Source organism: Leguminivora glycinivorella, chromosome 6 (assembly GCF_023078275.1).
Source record: "Leguminivora glycinivorella isolate SPB_JAAS2020 chromosome 6, LegGlyc_1.1, whole genome shotgun sequence".
Classification (NCBI taxonomy): Eukaryota; Metazoa; Arthropoda; class Insecta; order Lepidoptera; family Tortricidae; genus Leguminivora; species Leguminivora glycinivorella.
Window position 1 is genome coordinate 15,618,706 of NC_062976.1, and position 24,757 is coordinate 15,643,462.

General features: G+C 37.7%; 3 protein-coding genes across 4 annotated transcripts; 2 read left to right on the forward strand and 1 right to left on the reverse strand.

Annotated features, from left to right (window-relative positions):
• Window positions 1-1,080: 1,080 nt before the first annotated feature.
• On the forward strand, window positions 1,081-2,341 carry LOC125227156 (zinc transporter zipt-7.2). The gene has a single exon (XM_048131379.1). It carries the CDS (start codon window positions 1,213-1,215, stop codon window positions 2,269-2,271), a length of 1,059 nt encoding a protein of 352 aa, XP_047987336.1. The 5' UTR covers window positions 1,081-1,212; the 3' UTR covers window positions 2,272-2,341.
• Window positions 2,342-3,451: 1,110 nt separating this feature from the next.
• Window positions 3,452-4,296, reverse strand: LOC125227205 (40S ribosomal protein S18). The gene is made up of 3 exons (XM_048131458.1): window positions 4,208-4,296; window positions 3,888-4,073; window positions 3,452-3,752 (listed from the first exon to the last, which is right to left on the reverse strand). Exons 1-3 carry the CDS (start codon window positions 4,208-4,210, stop codon window positions 3,483-3,485), a joined length of 459 nt encoding a protein of 152 aa, XP_047987415.1. The 5' UTR covers window positions 4,211-4,296; the 3' UTR covers window positions 3,452-3,482.
• Window positions 4,297-4,893: 597 nt separating this feature from the next.
• LOC125227079 (importin subunit beta-1) lies at window positions 4,894-23,550 on the forward strand. Of its 2 annotated transcripts, XM_048131271.1 has the most exons (11): window positions 4,894-5,043; window positions 5,499-5,740; window positions 6,468-6,648; window positions 9,724-9,983; window positions 11,358-11,544; window positions 11,737-12,878; window positions 13,030-13,200; window positions 18,566-18,688; window positions 19,117-19,409; window positions 19,850-19,907; window positions 20,151-23,550. In XM_048131271.1, the coding sequence occupies exons 1-10, from the start codon at window positions 4,986-4,988 to the stop codon at window positions 19,902-19,904; spliced, it is 2,712 nt and encodes a 903-aa protein (XP_047987228.1). In that variant the 5' UTR covers window positions 4,894-4,985; the 3' UTR covers window positions 19,905-19,907; window positions 20,151-23,550. The 2 variants fall into 2 exon arrangements, with proteins under 2 accessions (XP_047987228.1, XP_047987229.1); XM_048131272.1 differs by lacking the exon at window positions 19,850-19,907.
• The last annotated feature ends 1,207 nt before the right edge of the window (window positions 23,551-24,757 follow it).

Sequence of the window (24,757 nt, forward strand, 5' to 3'; positions counted from 1 at the left end):
TGAAAAATGTAGGTAGTGCTCACCGACCAAGTAAAACGTAGTGATTCAATGCTCTTTGGACCAAATTGTCTTCTGGGGCCTATTTCTCGAACGATATTAGACTAATATTAATATTCCACGAACTGTCAAATTTTATGGGTTGCCATGACAACACACTAATATTATTAGACTAATAACTATGGAGATTAGAAATATATTATACTTCTATTCTCCCTGCTAATAACTTTCGAGAAATGGGCCCCTGGCGTGTGCCTTCCGAATAGTTCCGAAACCTTGACGTTGATATATTGAAAACGTAGGAGCGAAGGTTTATCGAATTTCCATTAATTTTTAAACAATATAAGAAAATGTAGGTCTAAACAATAAAAATAAATACAAATGTAGGTATTGCAAAGAATACTGACTTACCGGACCTAAAACCAAGTAGGCGTGTGCCTAAAACTTCAGTACTTAGTATAATTTGTTGTATTTAGCGATAAATCATGTTTAAAGTTTTGTGTTAATTTTAATTGTACTACTAATACTTTAGTTATCATGCGGTTAATAGTCTTCAGTGATTTTACGTGGATTTTACAATACATATTTGCCGCCATTTTATAACTTTTTTTTTCTTATAGGTATGTAAAATGGCTCAAATGAAAGGTGATCAGCCGTAATGGTATCTACAGAAGAACGTACCCGACCACGACCATAATAGTTATTAAATAGTCTACCGGAGACGAAAAAAATATTTTGAACATATCGAGGGGTTAGAGTTAGGTTAGAGTTTTACCCGATAATAAAGAATGTAGAAATTTATATTTAAATTTATCTCTAATCTCCATAGTTGTACTCATTGCCGTTTAGTACCAAGGTTTAGTACGGCTGTCTCATACGGCTATTTTTTTAATGAATAGTGATAAAGCCCCTTTCTCGCTCTCACTCGTGTGTACGGAGCGATCGTTTGTTATCTACTTAAGGACTGTTCAAATATGACGTAGTGATTCAATCGACTACGACAACACTACGATGTCTAAGCCAATTAATATCTACTCGTTTTGGAACGAAACACGAACGAAAACACTGATGACATGTGTCAATCGTGTCATTGACTTCTGTCAGTCTAGTCAGCGAGGCACACATCATCTTGTTGTGTACGATTATTAGTTTATATTGCGCTACCGACCGCTTCATTTTTGAGTGAGAACTGTAGTTGTAACTTCTCTGTTAAAAATGTTCAAGGTGAACAAATCAATATTAACATGTGTTATTTTAGCATTTGCCACAGTTGTAGTGTTGGGCCATTCACACTCGCACGCACATTCTCATGAAGAGCCGCCGTCGTTCAAGTATTCGAAAGCTGCAAACGAACAATATGAAACAAAGTCCGAACAAAAAAAGACAATCGAATCAAACTACGATCTGTACGTGAATGCCTTGAGTTCTACGGTTTTTATAAGCATAGTGCCCTTCTTTATTCTTTTCTTTATACCTATAGATGGAACTGTTGAAAAACAACCACTGTTAAAGGTTTTGTTATCGTTCGCTTCCGGCGGACTTCTCGGAGATGCTTTTCTGCACTTGATACCGCACGCGCTGGCGGCGAGTGGCGGCGAGGGCGGCGGGCACAGCCACAGCCACTCGCACGGCGGCGGCGAGCAGCACGCGCCGCACGACACCAGCGTCGGCCTCGGCGTGCTCGGCGGCATCATCGCCTTCCTGGTCGTCGAGAAATCCGTGCGGCTGTTCAGTGGAGGACATGGACACTCTCACAGTGGCGACAAGAAGAAAAATGACGACAAATTGAAAAAGAAAGGAAAGGACAAAAAAGAATCTGAGATAAAAATATCTGGATACCTCAACCTTGCTGCAGACTTCACCCACAACTTCACTGACGGTTTAGCTATTGGAGCTTCATTCATTGCTGGGAAAAACATTGGCTACATTACTACTGTCACTATACTGCTTCATGAAATTCCTCATGAGATTGGAGACTTTGCTATTCTGGTGCAGTCCGGCTGCTCACGAAGAAAGGCCATGATGTTGCAACTGCTCACTGCCTTTGGAGCTATCTCGGGGACTGTTATCTCAATTTATCTACAAGGCTACGAGGACAGTGTTGTATCTAAACTGGTACTTCCTTTTACAGCTGGTGGCTTTATCTACATTGCCACTGTTTCAGTTATTCCAGAGTTGTTGGAAGGTGCCAACAAACTGTCACAGTCTATCAAAGAAATTATTGCTCTCCTAGCTGGAGTGTATATGATGGTACTTATAGCACAATATGAATAATATAAATTCAGTGTAAATATTCCAATTTTATGTAATACATTTATTTTATTAAACTTTCAAAACATCACAATTATGATTTTTATTTTAACACAACTAATTATCCTCAATTTCAATAATAATCCTAGTAGGGGTGGGTAAGTATAATGTGTAAGTATCATGCTCAAAACCTTGACCAAAAATACATCCAGTGCTGTTACTTCAAGATTCAAAATATGATTAAACAGTTTGGGAAAATGTATACCTAGTAGTTTCCTTTTGGGTCTTTTTATAGCTAGAAAAGAAAGGCATGCATAACTAATTGGTTGACAATTGACATGCCTGTTGCCATACTGAAATCAATTTGTTACACCTGCCCAATCTTGAAAAAGTGCATAGGAAACTAATATACTGAGATCTATCTAGTTATGGGCTCAAACTCTGTTCTGCATTAAAGTTGTTCTAGTAAGAAGCTAAATGACTCATAATTTGGTCAGAATTCTTGCCAAGCTTGTACAAAAACATTATAATTACATTGTTTTTATTTTTACTTGTACAACTAAAGTTTTTGTGTCATATCTACCTTTCTGGTTCTTTATGCTTAGTCACAAGGAGCATCAAGTTTAAAACATGTCTAATCTTACTCAGCAGTTTGTGACAATGCAACTGCATGCACTGTTATCAATGCATAATAACTGCAGGTGTAAGTCTAAATAAAAGAATAATACTGTATGATATAAACAATATATCATAGAAAGCAGAGCTAGATAATAATTTGTGTTTGCCAAATTTATAAACTGAGTACCATCAGTTTATTTATTCAAGAACAATTTTTACATCTACAACTTTCATTATTGGAATAGAATTGGACTTATAACCTAACCACAAAATAAAAATCTTTGCAAAAACCCCCGACCATGACATAGTAGACCGATTTTCATTGAAACATGGCTAAGAACACTCCCAACTAACTGTTTTCAGACAAAAAAAAACTTAATCTAAATTGGTTCATCCGTTCGGGAGCTACGATGCCACAGACAGACACACACGTCAAACTTATAACACCCCATCGTTTTAGCGTTGGGGGTTAATAACAAAAATAAGTATGCCAAATCCACAGAATGGTTTTGAGTTTCTTACTTTTTACAACTACACTGATACTGACATGGGTAACTGGCAAAATTTCATCTTAAAAAAAAACAGGTTTTGGAGAAATATTACATTTATTTTACAGTTTACTTCTTCTTGGACACACCAACAGTACGTCCTCTCCTGCCGGTGGTCTTGGTGTGCTGACCGCGCACACGCAGGCCCCAGTAGTGACGCATGCCCCTGTGGGCACGGATCTTCTTCAGCCTCTCCAAGTCTTCACGGAGCTTTGAGTCCAAGTTGGAGGAGGTCAGCTGGCTGTACTTTCCGTCAACAATGTCCTTCTGTCTATTCAAGAACCAGTCGGGGATTTTGTACTGCCTAGGGTTGGACATGATAGTGATGATCTTTTCAACCTGAAAGAAAAATTGATTTGTTACTAAAAAACACACTTATAATAAGGTAAATCGGGAGTTTCTCGAGGTTTAAACCCTAATCGCTGATTGTTAGTAAAGTAGTAACCGGGATAAATAAGATACAAAAATTGGTACCTCTTCCTCGGTGCATTCTCCAGCGCGCTTGTCCAGGTCAATGTCTGCCTTCTTCAGGACGATGTTCGAATATCTGCGGCCAACTCCCTTGATGGCCGTCATGGCAAACATAACTTTACGTTTGCCATCGATGTTCGTATTCATAATACGAAGAATATGTTGAAACTTGTCCGGAATTACGAGCGACTGCAACAATAAACGTTTTTGAATAATCGAGAAAATAAGCATACACACACATCGTAACACAGTCTAAGAGTCTCAAAAAACAAAATGGAACAATTTTCACTTCACGATTAATAAGTTATTAAAGGATTATATACCATTTCGGCGAATTTAGTATGGCCAAACGTCCGCAAGCACTCTACAACAACATGAAAAGAACGTCAAAAACGTCAAAAACGAATTGTCAAAGCTGTCAAACAATGTTGCCAGAAGACTGCAGTGTCTATGGTATTTACAACTGAAACTCCTGTTCACTGACAAACTTATATCTATAGACTGTCCAGCCGTTTCCGTCACTACAAAAAAGCTGCAAATTAAAAAATGTAGACATGAATGTTTATCGCGTGTTTATCGCCCCATGGAAATTTTGAATTTAACGTGTTTTTTTTTAGTAACACACTTGTTTGACCTTCTATATTTACAAATTATTATAAATTAATGATGATAAACTGAAGTTTAAGTGATGCTGTAGAATATCAGAAAGTGCAGAATGACAGACATAATTATTTATTTTTGGGAGTTATAAACTCGTAAGGCTGCTCTACTCTCTGCAACTATGTTCGACGATTCAAATGGCAAAAATTTGCTTTCTACATTTACCATGAAACTGTGTCCTTTGGCGACGTGTTGAATCAGTACTGTGAGTACTAAATTATTCTTTGTGCTGAATCGAATTCATTAAAATGTTAAGATTGACAATGAACAGGAAATTTATTTGTAGGCCTATTTTCTTCAGTTACATGTTGCAATTTTGAATTTTATTTTGGTGTGGCAACATCAAAAAGTGAGTGTTCTTTCGTCGTGTGCCGGTTTCCTCAGATTTTCGGCTCCCATATTTATCTTTACCTCGAATATAAGTTAGAACACTAATACAAGATGCATACTGAACCGATGTTACAACTTATACAAATATTGGAAAAGACAATATCTCCCGGTAAGTAATCATAATATCTTACAGTACAATGAGCATGGCGTTTCTGTATAAATGTCAACCGACTGTTATCGCCTAAATTTGTCTTGCACACAATGAAAACTACTATTTCAGTTATCCTTTTCGATATTATTGAAAATGCCGACTTACGTTGATGCGTGCACGTTACGTTTCTTTTAAAAAGTAAATAACATTGTGTCCAGGATAGAATCTTCTAGTTTGTAAAGATGTCTCGTTGCAAACGAAACATGCTGCTAGCTTGCAACAGTTGGAAAGTTGACGCTTTGTGAGCGTTAGCACGAAGAACTCGAATTATTAACTTCCTCGGAAGTACAGGAAAAGATTATCGCTTAATTGATAACCTCACTTGATAAGGTCGATGTTTTAGTGCCAAGGAAATCAGACGTTAACCTTTCTTAATCCTCATTTCTAAGTATTACTTGAATTGTGAATTCCAGATCGAAATGAGTTGGAAGCTGCTGAAAAATACCTTGACCATGCAGCGGCCACAAACTTCACAGCATTTATCAAGATGCTGTCGGATGTGTTGGCCCAGGGTGGCAACAGTCAAGTGGCGCGCATGGCCGCCGGCCTGCAGCTCAAGAACCACCTCACGTCCAAAGATGCCTCACTCAAGCAACAGTACCAGCAGAGGTGGTTGGCCCTACCAGAGGAAACTAGGCAATATATTAAGAAAAATGTAAGATGTCATTATGAAACAGGGATATTTTTCCAAGTCTAAGGGATACACTCACATACCTGAGCCAATACAGCTTTTTTTTATCTATCCAAACAATAACTATTATGCAGTGTTATATTTTTAATTTATTGACTTGTATGGCAAAGAACAGAAACATACATAAGTACAAATTCAGTCAAATCAACTATTTGATGGCCTCATTGTTAAGGGTGATCAGGTCTTCTGGAGGTTTCCATACCCAGGCTAGGGTTATATGTAGTACTAAGTGACTCACTTCTAAGGGTAATGTTACTAAAATGAACAGAATACCATGATTGTAGTTTATGACTTTTTAATGTTTTGTTTCATGCATATTGTTATTATACTCCAAATGCTCAAAATTTACCATTAATTTAAGTTAATGGTTTGTTTTGAAACAAAAGAAATGCAACTCTGTTCCAATATTCATGGAACAAATTACTGGAGGACGTGATCTCAGCACTGAATGTTAACCAGTTTAAGAACCGACTAGATAACTACTTAACAAGTTTAAAGAACACATCTTAAGAAAGAATTGTTGGATACAGGCAACTATCAGTTGTTATAACTGCCTGCCTGATTAATAAATAAAAAAAAATATATATATTAATGTATAGCCCCTCGAGTGGTAAACCATTGTCTCCTTATGAATAATTTAAACTTAGGTTTCAGGAAAAAAAAAGTGTACACTGTTAATTTGTTTCTCTAGATCCTACTAGCAACCGGCACTGAAGACACTCGGCCCAGTTCCGCAGCACAGTGTCTTGCGTATGTAGCGGTGGCTGAGCTCCCGGTGGGCCAATGGAATGACCTCATCCCCAACTTGGTGGAGAATGTTGTTAATGCTCAATCTACTGAACTAAAGAAGGAAGCCACTCTAGAAGCCATTGGTGAGTCAATTTATACAAAACAGGAATGGGCTAAAGCTTGTTTATGTTTAAGATACAGCTTAAGTCCTACAATGATGTTAACTTATGGGTGAAACTTAATTATGAAACTTCTTGGGTCAAGGTTTTGATGACCTGGGGTATTTTTTAAATTTATTATATTGTAACAACATGCTTTGAATGAAAATCTTTAACACTGAATTAACCCTTAAATACATGGTGATGTATATATGCATCATATATTTGATGGCCTGTGGCTCAATATGTAGCTATCCAAAATCACATTTATAGCTTAATTATTATTCAGTATTTATTATTAATAAATAATTAAATAAATTAAACAATGTTATGATCCTTAAATAATAAATGGTATATTATTTAAGGATAAGATGAAATGGCAGAAGTGTGAAAAAAACAGGATGATGGCGATTTTGTGATTTAAGCAGATTTATTGGGAGTTAGTAATTAATTTATGTTAAAATTTTTATCATGGGGGTTTCACAAATAGTGTACCTTTTCTTTTTCTTAATCATGGCTTTTACTCCTGGCTATTTTGAGCCAGGTGGATTCTGCCAATGTCGTGGTGACATTTGACTTTTTTTTTATGAGAGTGTTCGGTGATTTTGTATTAATTTTTGGAATAGTGTACCTTTCTAATAGTAGTAAAACTTTACAAATAAAATTTACCAATAATTATATATTTATATAAATAAGGTTTGTCCTATTTGAAAATGAAAATGAAAATGAAATATTTATTTTTCAAGTAGGCATATTACAATGCGCATATGAACGTCAAATAAAGCTACGCCGGCTCTAACCCTACGCCTCAGCCTCGAGAAGATTTCAGTCCCCCCTCAGTTGGGAGGGGGTATCCACTATGGGACCGGCAAGAAACTCGGCGGGCAACTTCTTTTCAAAACATTACATCTTATAATTAACATGCATTAAATAACAATATACAATTTAACATGCAAAAGTATTCATCAAAGAATATGAACAGACTAGGTACTCTATGGAAATCAATTTCAATAAATTATATTATTGCTTAATAATACGTCGTTCTTCTTCAGAGAAAACATATCAAATTGTCATAGAAGAAAAAGATAATATGAATCTCAATATCATTAAATATGTAATTTACCTACACAACATAAAATATAAAATATTTGATGTGCTTTCTTATCTGAACTGTGTCCTCTATACATAATACAATTATTTTAATTGCTATTCGTTTTTTATAGTTTCTGGTTCGGGCCATGCATGTTTGTCTGTCAAATAGTCCTCGACTCTGTAATAAGCCTTTAACATCAATGATTTTTTTAAGTAGTTCTTAAGAGCTGGGAGGGGTAATCTCAAAGCAGTGTCAGGTAACTTATTATAAAAATGAATGCATTGCCCAACAAATGACTTCTGTACTTTACGGACACGAAACTTCTTTATGGCAAGCTTATTTTTGTTTCTAGTGTTATAATTATGGATATCAGAATTCTTAGTGAAACAGTCTAAATTCTTAACAACATAAATTATACTATCATAAATGTATTGGGAAGCTACAGTTAAGATATTAATTTCTTTGAAGAGTTCTCTTACTGATTCACGTGTTCCTAAGTTGTAAATAGAACGAATGGCTCTCTTTTGTAATACAAAGATAGTCTGTATGTCAGCTGCTTTTAACTTCTAACACTGATTTAGTATTAAAATCGGTATTAAATATATTTTTTATTATTTTTCCCAGAGTCAGAAAACCGTTGTCTATCACATATATTAATAACTCGTTAAAAGAAAAATTCATGCATTTAAGGGTTAACACTTTAAGCAAAAGTTTGTGGGTTTCTATTTACTATGTCATGATATGAGGAAGAGTTTAAATTTAATGGTATAGTAGTTCTTAACTAGTGGGTCCTCAGACTACCAGGTGTTTCATGGGGCAGCTGAAATGGTCAGCAAAATTAAAAACAATTCAACCAATTGATTCCTATTTTCACTTCTGAACAGTCAGTGGTCCTTGGCAAAAAATAACTTTTGTTCAGAATATTTGTCACAAAGGTTCAGAAAAATAATAATTTACTTGCATTTTGAATAAATGCCTTACGGCCCAGCCACGACATTGGTATATGCGCGGCAGCGGTGAGCGGCAGCCATACGTGCGAATGAAAAGTCCCATCATTGTGTCTCGCTTCAATGTATGGCCGCCGCTCACCGCTGTCGCGCTTAGACCAATGTCGTGGCTGAGCCGTTATTGCAATATTCCAAGGACAATTTTGTAAAATCATCTCATTTATATTAGTCAAAATATATCCTTTTTAAGGTTCCGTAGTCAACTAGGAACCCTTTAGTTTCGCCATGTCTGTCTGTCCGTCCGTCCGTCCGTCCGCGGATAATCTCAGTAACCGTAAGCACTAGAAAGCTGAAATTTGGTACCAATATGTATATCAATCACGCCAACAAAGTGCAAAAATAAAAAATGGAAAACAATGTTTTATTAAGGTACCCCCCCTACATGAAAAGTGGGGGCTGATATTTTTTTTCATTCCGACCCCAACGTGTGATATATTGTTGGATAGGTATTTAAAAATTAATAAGGGTTTACTAAGATTGTTTTTTGATAATATTAATATTTTCGGAAATAATCGCTCCTAAAGGAAAAAAAAGTGCGTCCCCCCCCCCTCTAACTTTTGAGCAATAAGTTTAAAAAATATGAAAAAAATCACGAAAGTAGAACTTTATAAATACTTTCTAGGAAAATTGTTTTGAACTTGATAGGTTCAGTAGTTTTTGAGAAAAATACGGAAAACTACGGAACCCTACACTGAGCGTGGCCCGACACGCTCTTGGCCGGTTTTTCAGTTTGGTTAAAAAAGTAGGAGGCTGTGTGTCAACTTTGATAACCAGTCAACATTGTTAAATACACTTCAGTGAAAAAGGGTGAGAAACTATCTTGCCAGGGGCTACCCATAAGTACGAGTACCTGCCTTGAAAAAATGAAGAGTTGTTCTGTCACTTCAGATACCCCAGTTACCACCATCTAAAGCCATGCATAGGGCTAAGATTATATATTAATCTTTGTGTATGTTCCAGGTTACATTTGCCAAGACATTGATGCCGAAGTGCTGACAGAGCAGAGCAACCACATCCTAACAGCTATCATCCATGGCATGAGGTCCACGGAGCCCAGCAACCATGTGCGACTGGCCGCCACACAGGCTCTGCTCAACTCACTCGAGTTCACTAAGGCTAACTTTGATAAGGAAAATGAGAGGAACTTCATTATGGAGGTTGTATGTGAGGCTACACAGTCAACTGACATGAGGATAAGTGTGGCAGCACTGCAGTGCTTAGTAAGTATAGCTTTGTGTATGTTTTTAAAATAATGAGGATACATAACTTGCAATTTCGGGCAATGATTGTTATCTTAACTGGGATGGATAATATATAAACCAGAGTTGCTAGGAGTAAAAATAAATCAATAAGTCTTTCATCATTTAAGTTATTTGCTAGCTATATGCAAAATAGGCAGCAATTTGTAAAGCATGGGTGTTTTGTATCTTCCGTCAAACAAACACGATAAGGCGTTAGTCACGGCTCTATTCTTGGCCCGTTTTTATTTGGGAGTCATGATTAATGATCTAGAATTAATGTTAAAGCATGCAAGATGCCTTCTTTATGCTGATGATCTAAAGCTGGTCTGCGGTATAGAAGGAGTGGCAGATTGCGAGGCAATGCAGGCGGACATAGAGGCCGTGATCAACTGGAGCACCATAAACAAACTCTTTTTTAATGTTTCCAAATGTTGCGTTTTGTCTTAGACTCGGTCACTGAAACCGTTTCATGCCCTGTATATGCTGGGATCTGAAGTTATAACCCGCGTGTAGCTACAGTAAAGGACCTCGGTGTCATCTTTGATACTAAACTGACGTTTCCCGATCATATCGAGGCGCTAGCTGCAGATTGTTTTAAAAGGCTGGGATTCATCGTCAGAAATGCTCGTGACTTTATCAACCCAAAGGCAATTAAATTACTGTATAGGCCCTCGTTCGGAGTAAACTGAAAACCGCTAGTTTAGTATGGAATCCAGCTGAGAGTACGTATGCGTTGCTTTTAGAAAAAGTACAAAAGGCATTCTTAAGATTTCTTTACAAAAACATGTACCTACAAGTAATCCATTTTTATATCCTACTAAATTCTTGTTAGGATGCCTCGATTTCAATTCTTTGCTTGTAGTACTTTGCGGGGGGACTCTGACTGCCCTGACCTAGTGGCACAGATAGTGAGGCTCTCTATGCCTTTTCTATCCAAGCAGGAGCTATGGCCTAGGAATCCCAACCTTCTTGCCACTCCCACAACGCGTACTGTAGGGCGCCAAAAGTTTCCCCTCGTTCGAGCTCTAAAATTTCTGAACGCGCTTCTGTTATGGGCACCTGAAAGTGATTTGTTTGCGAGTCGATGGGCAAGTGTGTGTAGCGTCTGTCTGAAGTATTGCGAGATGATGGACGGCAGTGCTGTTTTATAAAACTGTATTTGTAAAGTGTTGTCTTGTGTACCTACTCTAGTATCTAAGTCTGAATTGTACAGTTATTTGGTCTATTCTGTTATACTGTATAAATTATGTTTGAATAAATAAATAAATAAATGAAAAAAAGAAATCATATTTTAAGGAAAATAGCTAACCCTATCCAAGCTCTATTTATACTTAATTTTCACAATCTTTTTAGGTCAAAATCCTATCTTTATATTACCAATACATGGAGCCCTACATGGGCCAAGCACTGTTCCCCATCACCCTGGAGGCGATGAAGTCAGATGTCGACGATATATCACTGCAGGGCATTGAGTTCTGGTCCAACGTCAGTGACGAGGAAATCGACCTTGCCATTGAGGAGGCTGAAGCTGCAGACGCTGGTAAATATTCTCTTCACTATTATTATCTTTGAATGTTGTTTGAGGAGCTGTTGGTCTCAAGTATTTTGTTTTTTGAGTGTAAAATGAAGTTGATTTAGAAATTCTTAATGCATTACCATTTGCTCATACTGTATGTGTAAGACATATACATACAAGGTATTTAGATTTCACAATCTTATTATTATTTGTCAGGTCGTCCTCCAGTACGAACCTCAAGGTTTTACGCTAGAGGTGCCCTCCAATACTTGGCACCGGTGCTTATGCAAAAGCTCACCAAACAAGATGACACAGATGACGAATTAGATTGGAACCCCTCAAAGGCCGCGTCGGTCTGCTTAATGCTGCTATCCAACTGCTGCGAAGACGAGATCGTTCCACACGTCCTTCCTTTCATCAATCTAAATATCAAACATGAAAATTGGCGGTTCAGGGAGGCCGCCCTTATGGCCTTCGGTTCAATATTAGGTGGCCTCGAATCGAATACTCTTAAACCCCTCGTTGAGAAGGCCATGCCGACCCTCATCGAGGCCATGTACGACTCCAGCGTCGCCGTGCGGGACACGGCCGCGTGGACCTTTGGAAGGATTTGCGAAATCGTTCCAGAGGCAGCTATCAATGAAACTTATCTCAAACCCCTTTTGGAGAGTCTCGTGAATGGACTAAAGGCTGAACCTCGCGTTGCTGCTAACGTTTGCTGGGCATTCACTGGATTGGCCGAGGCAGCGTACGAAGCCGCAGACTGTGGCGACTCCAACCAGCCTAAAACATACTGTATGTCTAAATACTTTGACTTCATCATTGAACGTCTTTTGGAGACCACTGACCGACAGGACGCCGCTCAGCACAACTTGAGATCTGCCGCCTACGAGGCGCTCATGGAGATGGTCAAGAACTCTCCCTCGGATTGCTACATCACCGTACAAAAGACGACGATGGTTATTCTGGAGCGACTGCAACAAGTCTTACAGATGGAGAATCATATTTCCAGCCAGGCTGATCGCTCGCAATTCAACGACCTGCAGAGCCTTCTGTGCGCGACACTTCAATCAGTTTTACGTAAAGTGACCCCTGAAGATGCGCCGCAGATTTCAGACGCCATCATGACGGCGCTTCTCACTATGTTCGCGAGCAACGCCGGCAAAGCTGGAGGCGTGCAAGAGGACGCTCTGATGGCCGTCTCTACCCTGGTCGAGGTGCTAGGAGAAGGTTTCCTGAAGTACATGGACGCCTTCAAACAATATCTTTATGTTGGGCTTAAGAATCATCAGGAATATCAAGTATGCATAGCTGCTGTTGGATTGACTGGAGATATTTGCAGAGTATTGAAAAATAAGGTGAGTTATAGATGATTAAAACCGCCTCCAATAAATGAAATACGTAGATGTTCAAATTTTTCAAATTTTAGATTATGATGGATTTTAATAATTCTATTCGATATCACTATTTCCCGGCGTCCTACTTATTTGTGCCTTGTTTATATTGCAGACACTCCCATACTGTGATGAGATCATCCTGCTGCTACTGGAGAACCTGGGTGACCCGACCATCCACCGCTCGGTGAAGCCACAGATCCTCTCTGTGTTTGGAGACATAGCTCTGAGCATTGGACCTGACTTCGCCAAATACTTCGACGTCGTCATGCAAATGTTGCTGCAGGTAATTAATACATTAATATGTCTCATTTAGCAATTATAAGTATAATACATACATACATACAATCACGCCTGTATCCCATAAAGGGGTAGGCAGAGCACATGAAACTACTAAAGCTTCAGTGCCACTCTTGGCAAATAAGTAGTGTTGTGAATTTAAACTTTAAGGCGTAAACTATAAAACTCGAGTCGCGACTTCTGAGTCTTAAAGCCTCGAACCTTAAAGCTTCGTCCATATAAGCCTCAACTTAATAAGTTCGCGTTGCTGCTTACGAGCACAGAAGCCTCGAGCCTTTAGGCCTCAAGCTCTAAAGCCTCCTAAGCTTTGAAGGTTTAAGTTTATAAGGTTTGGAGCATTAACCCTTCGAGCCCCAAGCATCTATATATATTTACTTATATTTTACTGACATCATATGATGTCGCTGGGACTCGAAGGGTTAAAGTCTTAAAAGCTTTCAACAAATTAGATTAATCTATGCCATATTTGATAGTTATACCACGTTATACAAGGTGCCCGTGATGAACCCGAGAGAATTTAACAGCATAAACCTGAGGTCGATAGAAGTAAAAAAACCGGCAAAGTGCGAGTCGGACTCGCCCACTGAGGGTTCCGTATTTTTTAGTATTTGTTATTGTATCGACAATAAAAATAAATAATTTGTGAAAATTTCAGCTGTCTAGCCTACCTATCCGCCTTAACCTTAAGCGCCTCACACTTTTAAAGGAGCTGAACAATTTACAAAAAAAAAATACAATGAACAAAAATGGATTTATATGTAATTTTCAAACGCGCTCACACGCGAGATATCAGATAGATTGCAGCGTAAATATTTTTGAAATGCTCTTTCATTTGTTATGTACACAGCATTATTCAAAAAACCTTAAGAGGCCTTATTCCTAAAGACGAGCGTTTTTTGCAAAATAGAACCTTTTTCATTCAAAATTATAAAGAAACTATAAATGATTATTAAAAAAATGATAATGTTCCTAAAAGTACATATCTTAAGCTAGAAAGTCAATTGGTACTACTTTAAAATATGTCTTTTTATACTTCAGAAAAATCAGTTTTTTCGGAAGACGTTTTCAATTTTCATAGTGGGATAGCTCGTTTAGAATCGTGATTGTGCTGTTAAAAATGTTATTTGGGGTAATAAATGATCACAATCCTATTTGTTATATCCTGTACGAGTTAGCTAATACTTTGACATTTTAAGATTTACTTGAAATGGTGGATAAATAACCTTCCGTATCCTCCCCATTTTTTCGATAAAAAGAGGTTTACATTATGTATTTTTCCTGCGATTCCTGCATTTTTTGTAACTCTTAAATAATATTATCCTAAACTAGAACTTCTTATTGACCTATAAGAAAAAATCATACATATAAGACATACCTTTCTGTCGATAGATATGTTTTTAAAACACCTAAAATTCGAATAAAAGACACTGTGCTAACGCGAGCCCGCTCAGTCTGCGCCGAGCGCTCGAAGACAACGGACCTGCGTTTGATCGTCCGGCGCACCTAGCTTTCGTAAGCAGCTCGATAGTTCCGAGAAGTGCCGTAAACTGCGACTAAACAAATCTTGATCCTTTTTACACCTTATGCAATTTTAGCATTCGACATGCTTTTCATATGACTTTGGATTTTAAGTTATACGTGAAGTTTGTTGAGAGTTTGAATTATTATTATATTTTGGGACCAGGATGAGGTTCTGGTTCTCATGATGATGGAGTCAGGCAGGAGATGTTCAACAGAACTGCTATTCTACTTATCATAACTCCACCATGTTTGGGCTCATTAGATTTGGGCTGACGAGCACCACCGAACTAGATGAGGTCCAAGGTCTTATGACGGGGTCAGGAGGTGGCCAACAGAACTGCTATTCTCCTCATCATAACCCCATCATGTTTGGGCTCATTAGATTTGGGCTGACGAGCACCATCGAACTAGATGAGGTCCAAGGTCTCATGACGGGGTCAGGAGGTGGTCAACAGAACTGCTATTCTCCTCATCATAACCCCATCATGTTTGGGCTCATTAGATTTGGGCTGACGAGCACCATCGAACTAGATGAGGTCCAGGGTCTCATGATGGAGTCAGGAGGTGGTCAACAGAACTGCTATTCTCCTCATCATAACCCCATCATGTTTGGGCTCATTAGATTTGGGCTGACGAGCACCACCGAACTAGATGAGGTCCAAGGTCTTATGACGGGGTCAGGAGGTGGCCAACAGAACTGCTATTCTCCTCATCATAACCCCATCATGTTCGGGCTCATTAGATTTGGGCTGACGAGCACCATCGAACTAGATGAGGTCCAAGGTCTCATGATGGAGTCAGGAGGTGGTCAACAGAACTGCTATTCTCCTCATCATAACCCCATCATGTTTGGGCTCATTAGATTTGGGCTGACGAGCACCATCGAACTAGATTAGGTCCAGGGTCTCATGATGGAGTCAGGAGGTGGCCAACAGAACTGCTATTCTCCTCATCATAATCCCATCATGTTCGGGCTCATTAGATTTGGGCTGACGAGCACCATCGAACTAGACGAGGTCAGTATAACTGTGATAATTTCCGAAAATATTAATATTATCAAAAAACGATCTTAGTAAACCCTTATTCATTTTTAAATACCTATCCAAAAATATATCACACGTTGGGGTTGGAATGAAAAAAAAAATCAGCCCCCACTTTACACTAATAAAACAAGCCCCAATCAAGCCCTTATTTGCCAAGAGTGGCACTGAAGCTTTAGTAGTTTCATGTGTTCTGCCTACCCCTTTATGGGATACAGGCGTGATTGTATGTATGTATGTACTAATAAAACATTTTTTTCCATTTTTCATTTTTGCACTTTGTTGACGTGATTGATATACATATTGTTACTAAATTTCAGCTTTCTAGTGCTTACGGTTACTGAGATTATCCGCGGACGGACGGACGGACGGACGGACGGACGGACGGACGGACGGATGGACAGACAGACATGGCGAAACTATAAGAGTTCCTAGTTGACTACGGAACCCTAAAAAACAGAAATCACTATTAAACTATTCTCTAATTTCAAGTTCCTAACTAAAATTTTCCTAATAAAAAAAAACAAATTGATCCCGCTACAAACTTTCACCCCCTTTTTCCCTCTACTAGGGTTGTAAATTTTCATAATCGATTCATATCTCTTCGAAATTTTGTTAATGCAATCTATGAAAATGAAAATGAAAAAGTTTATTAGGTTAATATAAGGGGGTTACACAACGAGGTTGGGATTTTCTTTTAAGCAAAATTTGCTTGTGACAGAAAACCCCGCTCTTCCAGAAAGAGAGGGTATAAACCAAAAAAATTGTGTTTCTGTTTTTACATATACATAGAATTAAATTAAATTTAAAAATCTATACAAATTTCGACTTTCTAGCTTTCGTAGTTTCGGCTCAGCGGTGTTGGTTGTTGAATCAATCAATTAGGAAACCTGAATTTATATATGTACATGTAGACTAATACTATACTTTTACTACATTCATATACCTTATTTACTACTACCATACCATGAATATGAAATTAAATAAAGAGTCCCCATATAAAATTGAAAATTATGTTATTAGTAATTTAATTCAAAACTATCAAGATTATTCGTGTCTGCGTTGAAACGCGCGTTGAGTTGCCGGTGCTCGCGTACCGAGCGCCAACGCCATCTATCGATGGCCGTTTCGTGAAATTGATGAGCGCTCTAAGGAGTAAGGGGTCTTAAGATTTAATTTTCACGTTACTCCTTTAAAGTAACATCTGGGTGAATCAACTTTTCTTTGCCAGCAAAATTACGCATACTTCGACTACATGTGGTCAGAAAATTTAATTTGTATTTAGTGTAATTAGTTTATACTTATTATATTAAAAACAGATATACAAGCTATGCAATACATCATGTTTTTATAGGATTTTCCCTCACTTTTGTATGAAAAGTGTCTCTTCCACTGGGTCACATATAGATTTAATTGTAAATGTTTTTTTTTTTTTAATTATTCCCTTAATGTAAAAATAAAAATAAGGATCTTTATTCACGATGGCCTGATGGATGGAGTAGAGCTAATAATAAGTATGGGCAATTCTTGCAAAAAGCAAGAAAAAGTTGATTCACCCATCTATACCTAATAAAAATGTATTAATTTAAGTTACATACATTTCCATCTTTGGGTCACAGGTTTAAATATGTGAACCAAATTTCAAGTTAATCGGTTCAGTAGTTTCGGAGAAATTTGGCGACGGACAGCCAGACGCGCGAGTGATCCTATAAGTCAAGAACGATTTAACGTTGTGTCCCTGACGCCACTCGTGAAAGATGATCGTTCGAAGTTGATGTTCACTAATCATTTTCAAAAACTAAGCAAATCCTCACCAGCGCGCCTTTATATACCCTTGAGATGATAGCTTCGAGAACCTTCTACAATATTTTTACGTATCCCAGATCAATACTAAATATTCCGGAAAATTCTAGTAATTTACAATTTCCTGTGCAATATTTTTCCGCCGACCTAATACATTACGATATAAATGCGAAAAAGAGGAAGTTCGAAACGAATGAGAACCACCTTCCTTGAGATTTGGGGCGGCGGTTAAAAACCATTGCTCTAGCTTCAAGAACCAGGAAATAGTGGAGAGCGTTTGTGTGGAGAATTAACCCCTCCTGTTGCGCCATAAAAATAATTGCACAAAAATTATTTCTGCCTATATCGCTCGTTGTTTGAGCTCCTAACGCTTGACTCAGGCCTTTCAGGTTCGGGGGCTTGAGTTTTCAATAGGCCCGAGTTTTAAAATTTGAGCTCTCTATGAAGCCCGAGTCTTAAAGAATTACTCTTAAGAGCTCATAAAAAGCTTGAATCGTTAAGGTTCTGAACCGTTTCTGAGCTCAAACCTTTAACGCTTGAGGCTTCAAAACTTTAACCTTTAAGGTTTGCAAGTCTTTAAGGTTCAAAAGTCTTCAAGACTAGTCTTTTAACAACACTACAAATAAGGGGTTGAAAGAAAACGAAACTGTGACATTGCAGTGACAGGTTGCCAGCCTCTCGCCTACGCCACAATTTAACACAAGTAATTAATTAAGTTAATTTTAAGTATAATTTTATTATATAAAAAATAATACTGTAGTTTTGGTACCATTGAGCTGATTTAATGAATAATTATGAACTTCTCAGTGTAAGGGTCCTTGAGGTTGCATATTTTGCAGAGTCAAATGAAACGCAGTCTGCAATAATTTCACCAAATTACTACTTCAAAAACTGGTTTATTAATGAAAAAAAAAAATGTTTTTTCCTGCTTTCCTTTTATTTATTTAAAAATTTTAGAGCATGTAACATGATGATGATTGATTACAGGCCAGCAACGCCCAAGTGGACCGCAATGACTTTGCCATGGTGGAGTACCTGGGTGAACTGCGTGAAAGTGTGCTGGAAGCTTACACCGGCATCATTCAGGGCCTGAAGGGAGCTGACGGAGAGGTATGGAAACTGATTTTACAGATACTTTTCATAGGGTTTACTATTTGTATTGTTCTTTGAGACTCTTAGTAATAGAAAGTAACATACCGGGATTGAAAATAGTCTTAATATTTGTATTTCAACTAATATTGATAAAAGTATAACTACCTCTATACAGCTGTACAGGTGGTAATATTTATAAAGGCTGATCAGAAATATATGACTACGCTCTATGTTGGGGAATTTTATTAGCACTATTTTCTTCATACTGTACTAGACTGTCACCGCATCAGAATAACAGTGCTCTTGACAATAGTCATATTTCTGGTCAGGCTTTAACGCTTATGTTCATAAATATTTTATAACATATTTCGGGCAAGACTCCACCAGTACGCATTATCGTACCGTTCTCAAAAAACGTGACTCACATGAATGTACCGTACGTGCAGGTGCGCGCGGACGTGGCGCTGGTGGAGCCGCACGTGAACGCGATCGTGAGCTTCATGATGGCGGTGGCGGTGGAGCCGGAGCGCACGGACGCGCACATGTCGGCCGTGGCGGGGCTGGCCGGCGACCTGTGCGCGGCGTTCGGCGCGCGCGTGCTGCCGCTGCTGGAGCAGCGCCCGCTGCTCGACCTGCTGGCCGCCGCGCGCCGCTCGCGCACGCCGCGCACCAAGACGCTCGCCAACTGGGCCACCAAGGAGATCCGCAAGCTCAAGCAGCAGGCGCCGCCCGCCAGCTGGTCAGTACCTCCACATCCGCCACACTCGCGACATGTCGCTCCCCTGTCGTCCTAGGCCGCTACTGAGGTGCCAAATATCAACATTCCGGAACTTTCACATACCTAATTATTGATGAAAAATTTAACTTTACTTACAAAATCTTTCATCATATAAGAAATCCTGACCTTGCACATCGGAAGGTCAGTTGATTAGGGGTTTAGAAAACTACAATATACAGCTACATAAATGAATAGTATTCCTAATTGTACCCTAATAAAATGATAGCAAAACTTATTTCTACTTGTCTTATAGTTTTTCAACATTCTCTTTTCCTGTATATTTCTTATAATTTCGTCAACGAAACCACCATTGTGCACCATATGCCATAAAATAGTATGTATATAAAATACGACTGAGTGAAATCTGATTGAGCTGTACTTTGAATTTAACACGTTCCCAGTTTGTCGACGTCGTATGGCTACGGTGAAGTCTCCGCGAGTCCAGTGCGCGTATAGTCGGTTAGTTGCTTCTTGTTTCATAATCAAATGGACTCGTATACCTATATCATCTTATTTTTTTACGGTTTGCCCCTAATTTGACTAATTCTGATTTCAACAAAAGGTCCAAAAACAATAACATACTAAGTAATTCCCGGAGAAAAATCATGACAACAAATACAGGCACACTAGTAGAAAAATCTGTGCAATAATGTTGTGTAGAGACTTCAGGAAAATTCATTAATGTAGACTTCCTGCTTTCAGATTTGAAAAAGCTCGATCTAATAGCGACGTAATGCAGATTCAAACCACCTGCTGCTGGTAAACAACTCAAATGTATGTCAGGTTATGTATAGCGTCTTTGGTGTCATTATTCATAAGTCTTTAGGTGCATTCGATTCCGGGATTTTTTCTTCCGATATAATTTCACTAGACTGCATACTGTTTTGGGGAATTAAGTCTTATAAGGTGATTATGTGCGCTCAATACCTAATAGTAAACCAGTGCACTCTAATGGAGTTAAAAAGGTCAATTTCTTAGTTTGGTAGTCTCCTTCTAGGGTCCTAAAACCTAAAATGCTTTCAAATATGGTTGACCTTATGATTTAATATTATTTCAAGTAATCAACATAAGGGCATAAAATTAAATTTGGTTCAAATGTGGATTTTGTTTTTTTACCCTTTGCTTTTCAGGACTGGAACCTAAAAAGGGAAAGTACTACTTGCGTCTTCACATAAATTATATCATAAATAAATAAATGTGGGCGGCCGAAACAAGCGACTGATTTTACCATTAGACGGCTTTTTTTAACTCCATTGCTTAATTTTATATTTTAGTATTAATACAAGTTATTTCTGCGTCGATTGTTTTTAAAACTTAGATTATATCAGTAACTATTTTTAAAAAGAAACAAGAGAAATGTAGTTAAAATTATTTATAAGCAATCATTTGTTTATAAATGGTTACCGGTAGGGACTTTTATTTTTAACCGTGATAGTGCTTAATGCGTAGTAGTTTTTTTTAATTAATACTGCTTTCTCTGTTTCTTATTTTGATTAATTGGTCGACTATGTTAATAGCTGACGAGTAAACATAGGGAAAGGGCAACGGTAAGCTGAGCCAGTTTACGTAAAATTCTGATTTTAATGGTTAAGGGTACTCCCTATGTTTATTTTTTCCTCTAGTGTAATTTCTATCATCTCGTAACAGTTATACTTAAGTAGGCTCTAGCGAGTTTTATACCCCTACAAGGTATGCAGATGAAATTATATCCGGATTTGATTGAAGATAGTAAATGATATCAAGTCGGTAAATGATCGACGATGCCTGCGAACAATGCACCTGGCGCGGTTTACTATTCGGAGTAACTTAAGTACACCTGACTATATTAATCTTTCCATGTTAATCTTTAAAGCATTTTTCCTATTTGGTATTTTAAATACAGACAGTGGCTGTGGTATGTTTACTTATGTGAGAAAAAAGTGATAGTGAATTTAATTTGAAAGCGCGACTGTATGAAAGAAGACGAATGTTATTTTAGGCATGCACATGTGCAAGGGATTATGAATTTTATAAATTTATTACTAATTGTGTTTTGTAACGTGCGAAAAGAAGTATGAATGGTCGAGTATGAACAGAGGAGACGAATGAATGATTATCACAGATCTTTTGTAAACTAAGGCATGTGTCGATCTTAACGGTGAGATGGATTATTGTATAAGGTTCCATCAACTTTGAGACAGAAGGCCGCCATATTGGTGATAGCTACTTGTTCATCACACTACGCTGCTACCTAACAGTACGATAATTTGCTTATATGAAACTTTATTTAAAAAAAAAGCAACTTAATTGTAATGAAAGACACAAGTTATGGTTCTCTTTGACGGCTAAACAAGTATTTGTGATGAGTAAGTAGACGTTGCCTTCGGATCTCGAGCTTACATTATTTGTACATATGTAATTAATATCGTTTCCTTACGACATTGAGTGGCAATCTATTGTTGGCCATGCGACTGAACACTACTGAACCGAAACTTTAAGAATAGGAATATCAAATACAATGAGTTAAATTAAACCCATGGATTTTTAAGTCTGTGAAATCAGCTGAATTTGGTACTAAGCAAAATTATTTTGTTATATCAGCGACATAATTAAGTCACATATTTTAATTAAATATAGGATATTAAACTAGTTTCATCGGTGCGTGTCTCCTTTCGGACAATTTGAATAACGGTGGTTTGGAATCGCTATTTCCATAATAATATTTCATCAGACCATCATCTTTGTTTTAGAAAAACATAGAAAAGTAATTAATCTTGTTCCTAATGTATGTTGCTGATTAAATTTATGTTCCATATTATGTTATCCCTGATTGGTTTTCAATCCAAACTTGGCAACTAAAAACCGAATAAATTGAAAATCAGCACAGTAACCTATCAGATGTCGTAGAATTTTGGTGCTACTTTGTGAAGAGAGGAAATGATGAATGGGCCAAAACTTTTTGAATTATACGTTCAAATACGTGTTTCTTTTAATTAATTTTACATAAATTTGTAAATCAGTTGTCGCAATCCCAGTCATCTATAATTATTTACTTCGAAAGTGTATTGTCATGTGTGCGTCGTCTTATTTTACAGGTTAGTTACTTCTAGGGAACTTATCTGGCTCGTCGCCTAGGTGATTGTCCATAAACTAGGTAGTTTACAAACTTTTCGTGTTACCTATTTCTTGAAATAGTCGATTCTTGGTTACCTAGTTTTATGAGTAATGTAGACTAATTAAGCGATGCTCATTATTACTTTTACGTAGTACATCGGTGCAGGTCGCTGAATAGCGCGGGTATGATATTAAGGATACCTACTATTTATTTTAGAGTCGTAATCCTCAAATGACTGTCAAAACACACATCGCAGTTTGATATTGTTGCCATAACGTCGATTGACTTAAGTGCCTTTTTAATCGTACGAACTCGTGACGCTTCCTGAAACAAAATATACACTCTTATCGGTTGATGTTAGATATAATAACATCGCAAATGTGTACAGCTTATCACTTCGTATTTATGATTAACGAACTGTACTGCTGTACTTAAAAAACTTGTACAGCTTGAAAAAACTTTGCGCGATACACAAATGCGTTACTTTACAATAGGTAGCGGAAATTGCCAAGTTTATGTGAGATGAGCGGGAGCTCTGAGGGCATACCGCGAACACCGAATTCGCGAAGTTGTGTGTTCGCGGGAGGCCCTCCGGCCGCTCGCCGCACGCACGCAGTATGGGCCGCCAGGTCGCCAAGGAATGCCGATTGAGTTGGAGTGTCTGCTAGTCTGTGAGCATCACTGACAGGGATGATGTTTGCGCGAATTATGCAAGATTTTTTTAGTGTGTCTATTGATCTTCAGATTTTATTTGTAATGATCAAATGATGCGCCGTATTTAATGTTTTAATTGAGTATGATAGGAGAATGTGTGAGGACTAGTGCCATGCCATGAAAGGTTCTGAATTAGAATCGAAGGCATCGAGTCGATGAATACCACCCACTTTTCCTGCGCGTAAATCGATTAAAATTATTTTGTTACATCATTTTATTTAATTACTTTCTTTTGACTCTGAATACTATTCTGTAAACTGTTCTATAGTAAATAAAACATTTAGATGTTAACAATATTTGTTTTTATTTCTATTCCATTCTTACTAAAGCCAAAGTGTCATACGGGATCCTGACCAGTGGGATCAGCAAAAACGTTAACACTAGACAACTCAAAAACATAGTAAAATTACAGTTAGTAGAGCGGCGAGAGGGTCTCGGGAAAAGTTGATGTGACTGGAGAGTATACTGCTGACAAGTGGTATCGTTGTGATCGGTAGACTTTACTGAGTACGAAATAATGACTTGTCACTTTCTCAGACTGTGGGGGGGTTAACTATGACGTCACAAAGATCGCGGTCCCGGGTTTCAATTTTTTGCCAATTTGTCTAGAACCCCTTATCCAATTTTGAAAAATGAGGTGTCGATTGAAAGCGTATAACATGCTGATTAAGATTTATTATATGTGAAAAGTATAGTTTTGTTAGTTATTTTTTAATTAACAATAATGCAAAAAATACGTTTTTTTTACTCTCTTTTTTGATTTTTGTGACTCAAAAAGGCAATGAAAACGGCCACTTAGCTAAAAAATATGTTATATAAATCATTTAACTACATTATTAAGCTATCTGTTGCTTTTTGAATTTCTACGATCGGATAATAAATGAGCAAACTACAACCACATACCTGTAGGCGGGGAGTACCGCTTGACACGCGTTCCCATACATTCGGCGTCTACCAAATTACACCTCGCGCAAAATTCGTTTCAAGCAGATATACCTCTAATCTTATTCATCGTAACCTATCAATATTGGTATCATTTGAAAGTACAATTAAAGTACTTTAAGAAACAATGTCAATCATTTTCATAAAATCAATAATCGCCAGTCTGCGGTGGTTACAAAGGAAAAAAGTGGGTATGCAATTTGACTGGTTTCCTAGGTTTGATACCCTAGAAGAGTTTAAAAGGGGAGGTAAAGGTGACATATGGGTTTTTCTCTGGCCTAAAAGCTACACAGAGGGTCAGGGGAGAAAAAACTAGGGTTTAAGTTTAGTTTTAAGTTATTTTTTCCTTTATTTGTTGATTTTATTGTGTTAAATTTTTTGTAATTTTATCAAGGATACACGTTGGTTTCTTTTGCTAAAAGTTGCCTTTTTTATGAGAAATGTTATGAATTTTATGGCTTTTTCCGATAGAGACTAAAATTAACTTTCAAATAAGGCCACATAGTCATACTTTTACTTATATAATATTAAGGGTATGACTATGTATCAGTAGGCCACA

Coding starts and splice junctions, on each gene's coding strand:
- LOC125227156 (XM_048131379.1), top strand. CDS start 1,213: ATGTTCAAGGTGAACAAATCAATATTAACATGTGTTATTTTAGCATTT.
- LOC125227205 (XM_048131458.1), bottom strand. Junction 3,753..3,887: donor GAGAATGCACCGAGGAAGAG/GTACCAATTTTT, acceptor TTTTTCTTTCAG/GTTGAAAAGATCATCACTAT.
- LOC125227079 (XM_048131271.1), top strand. CDS start 4,986: ATGCATACTGAACCGATGTTACAACTTATACAAATATTGGAAAAGACA. Junction 5,044..5,498: donor GGAAAAGACAATATCTCCCG/GTAAGTAATCAT, acceptor TGTGAATTCCAG/ATCGAAATGAGTTGGAAGCT. Junction 18,689..19,116: donor TGAAGGGAGCTGACGGAGAG/GTATGGAAACTG, acceptor CCGTACGTGCAG/GTGCGCGCGGACGTGGCGCT.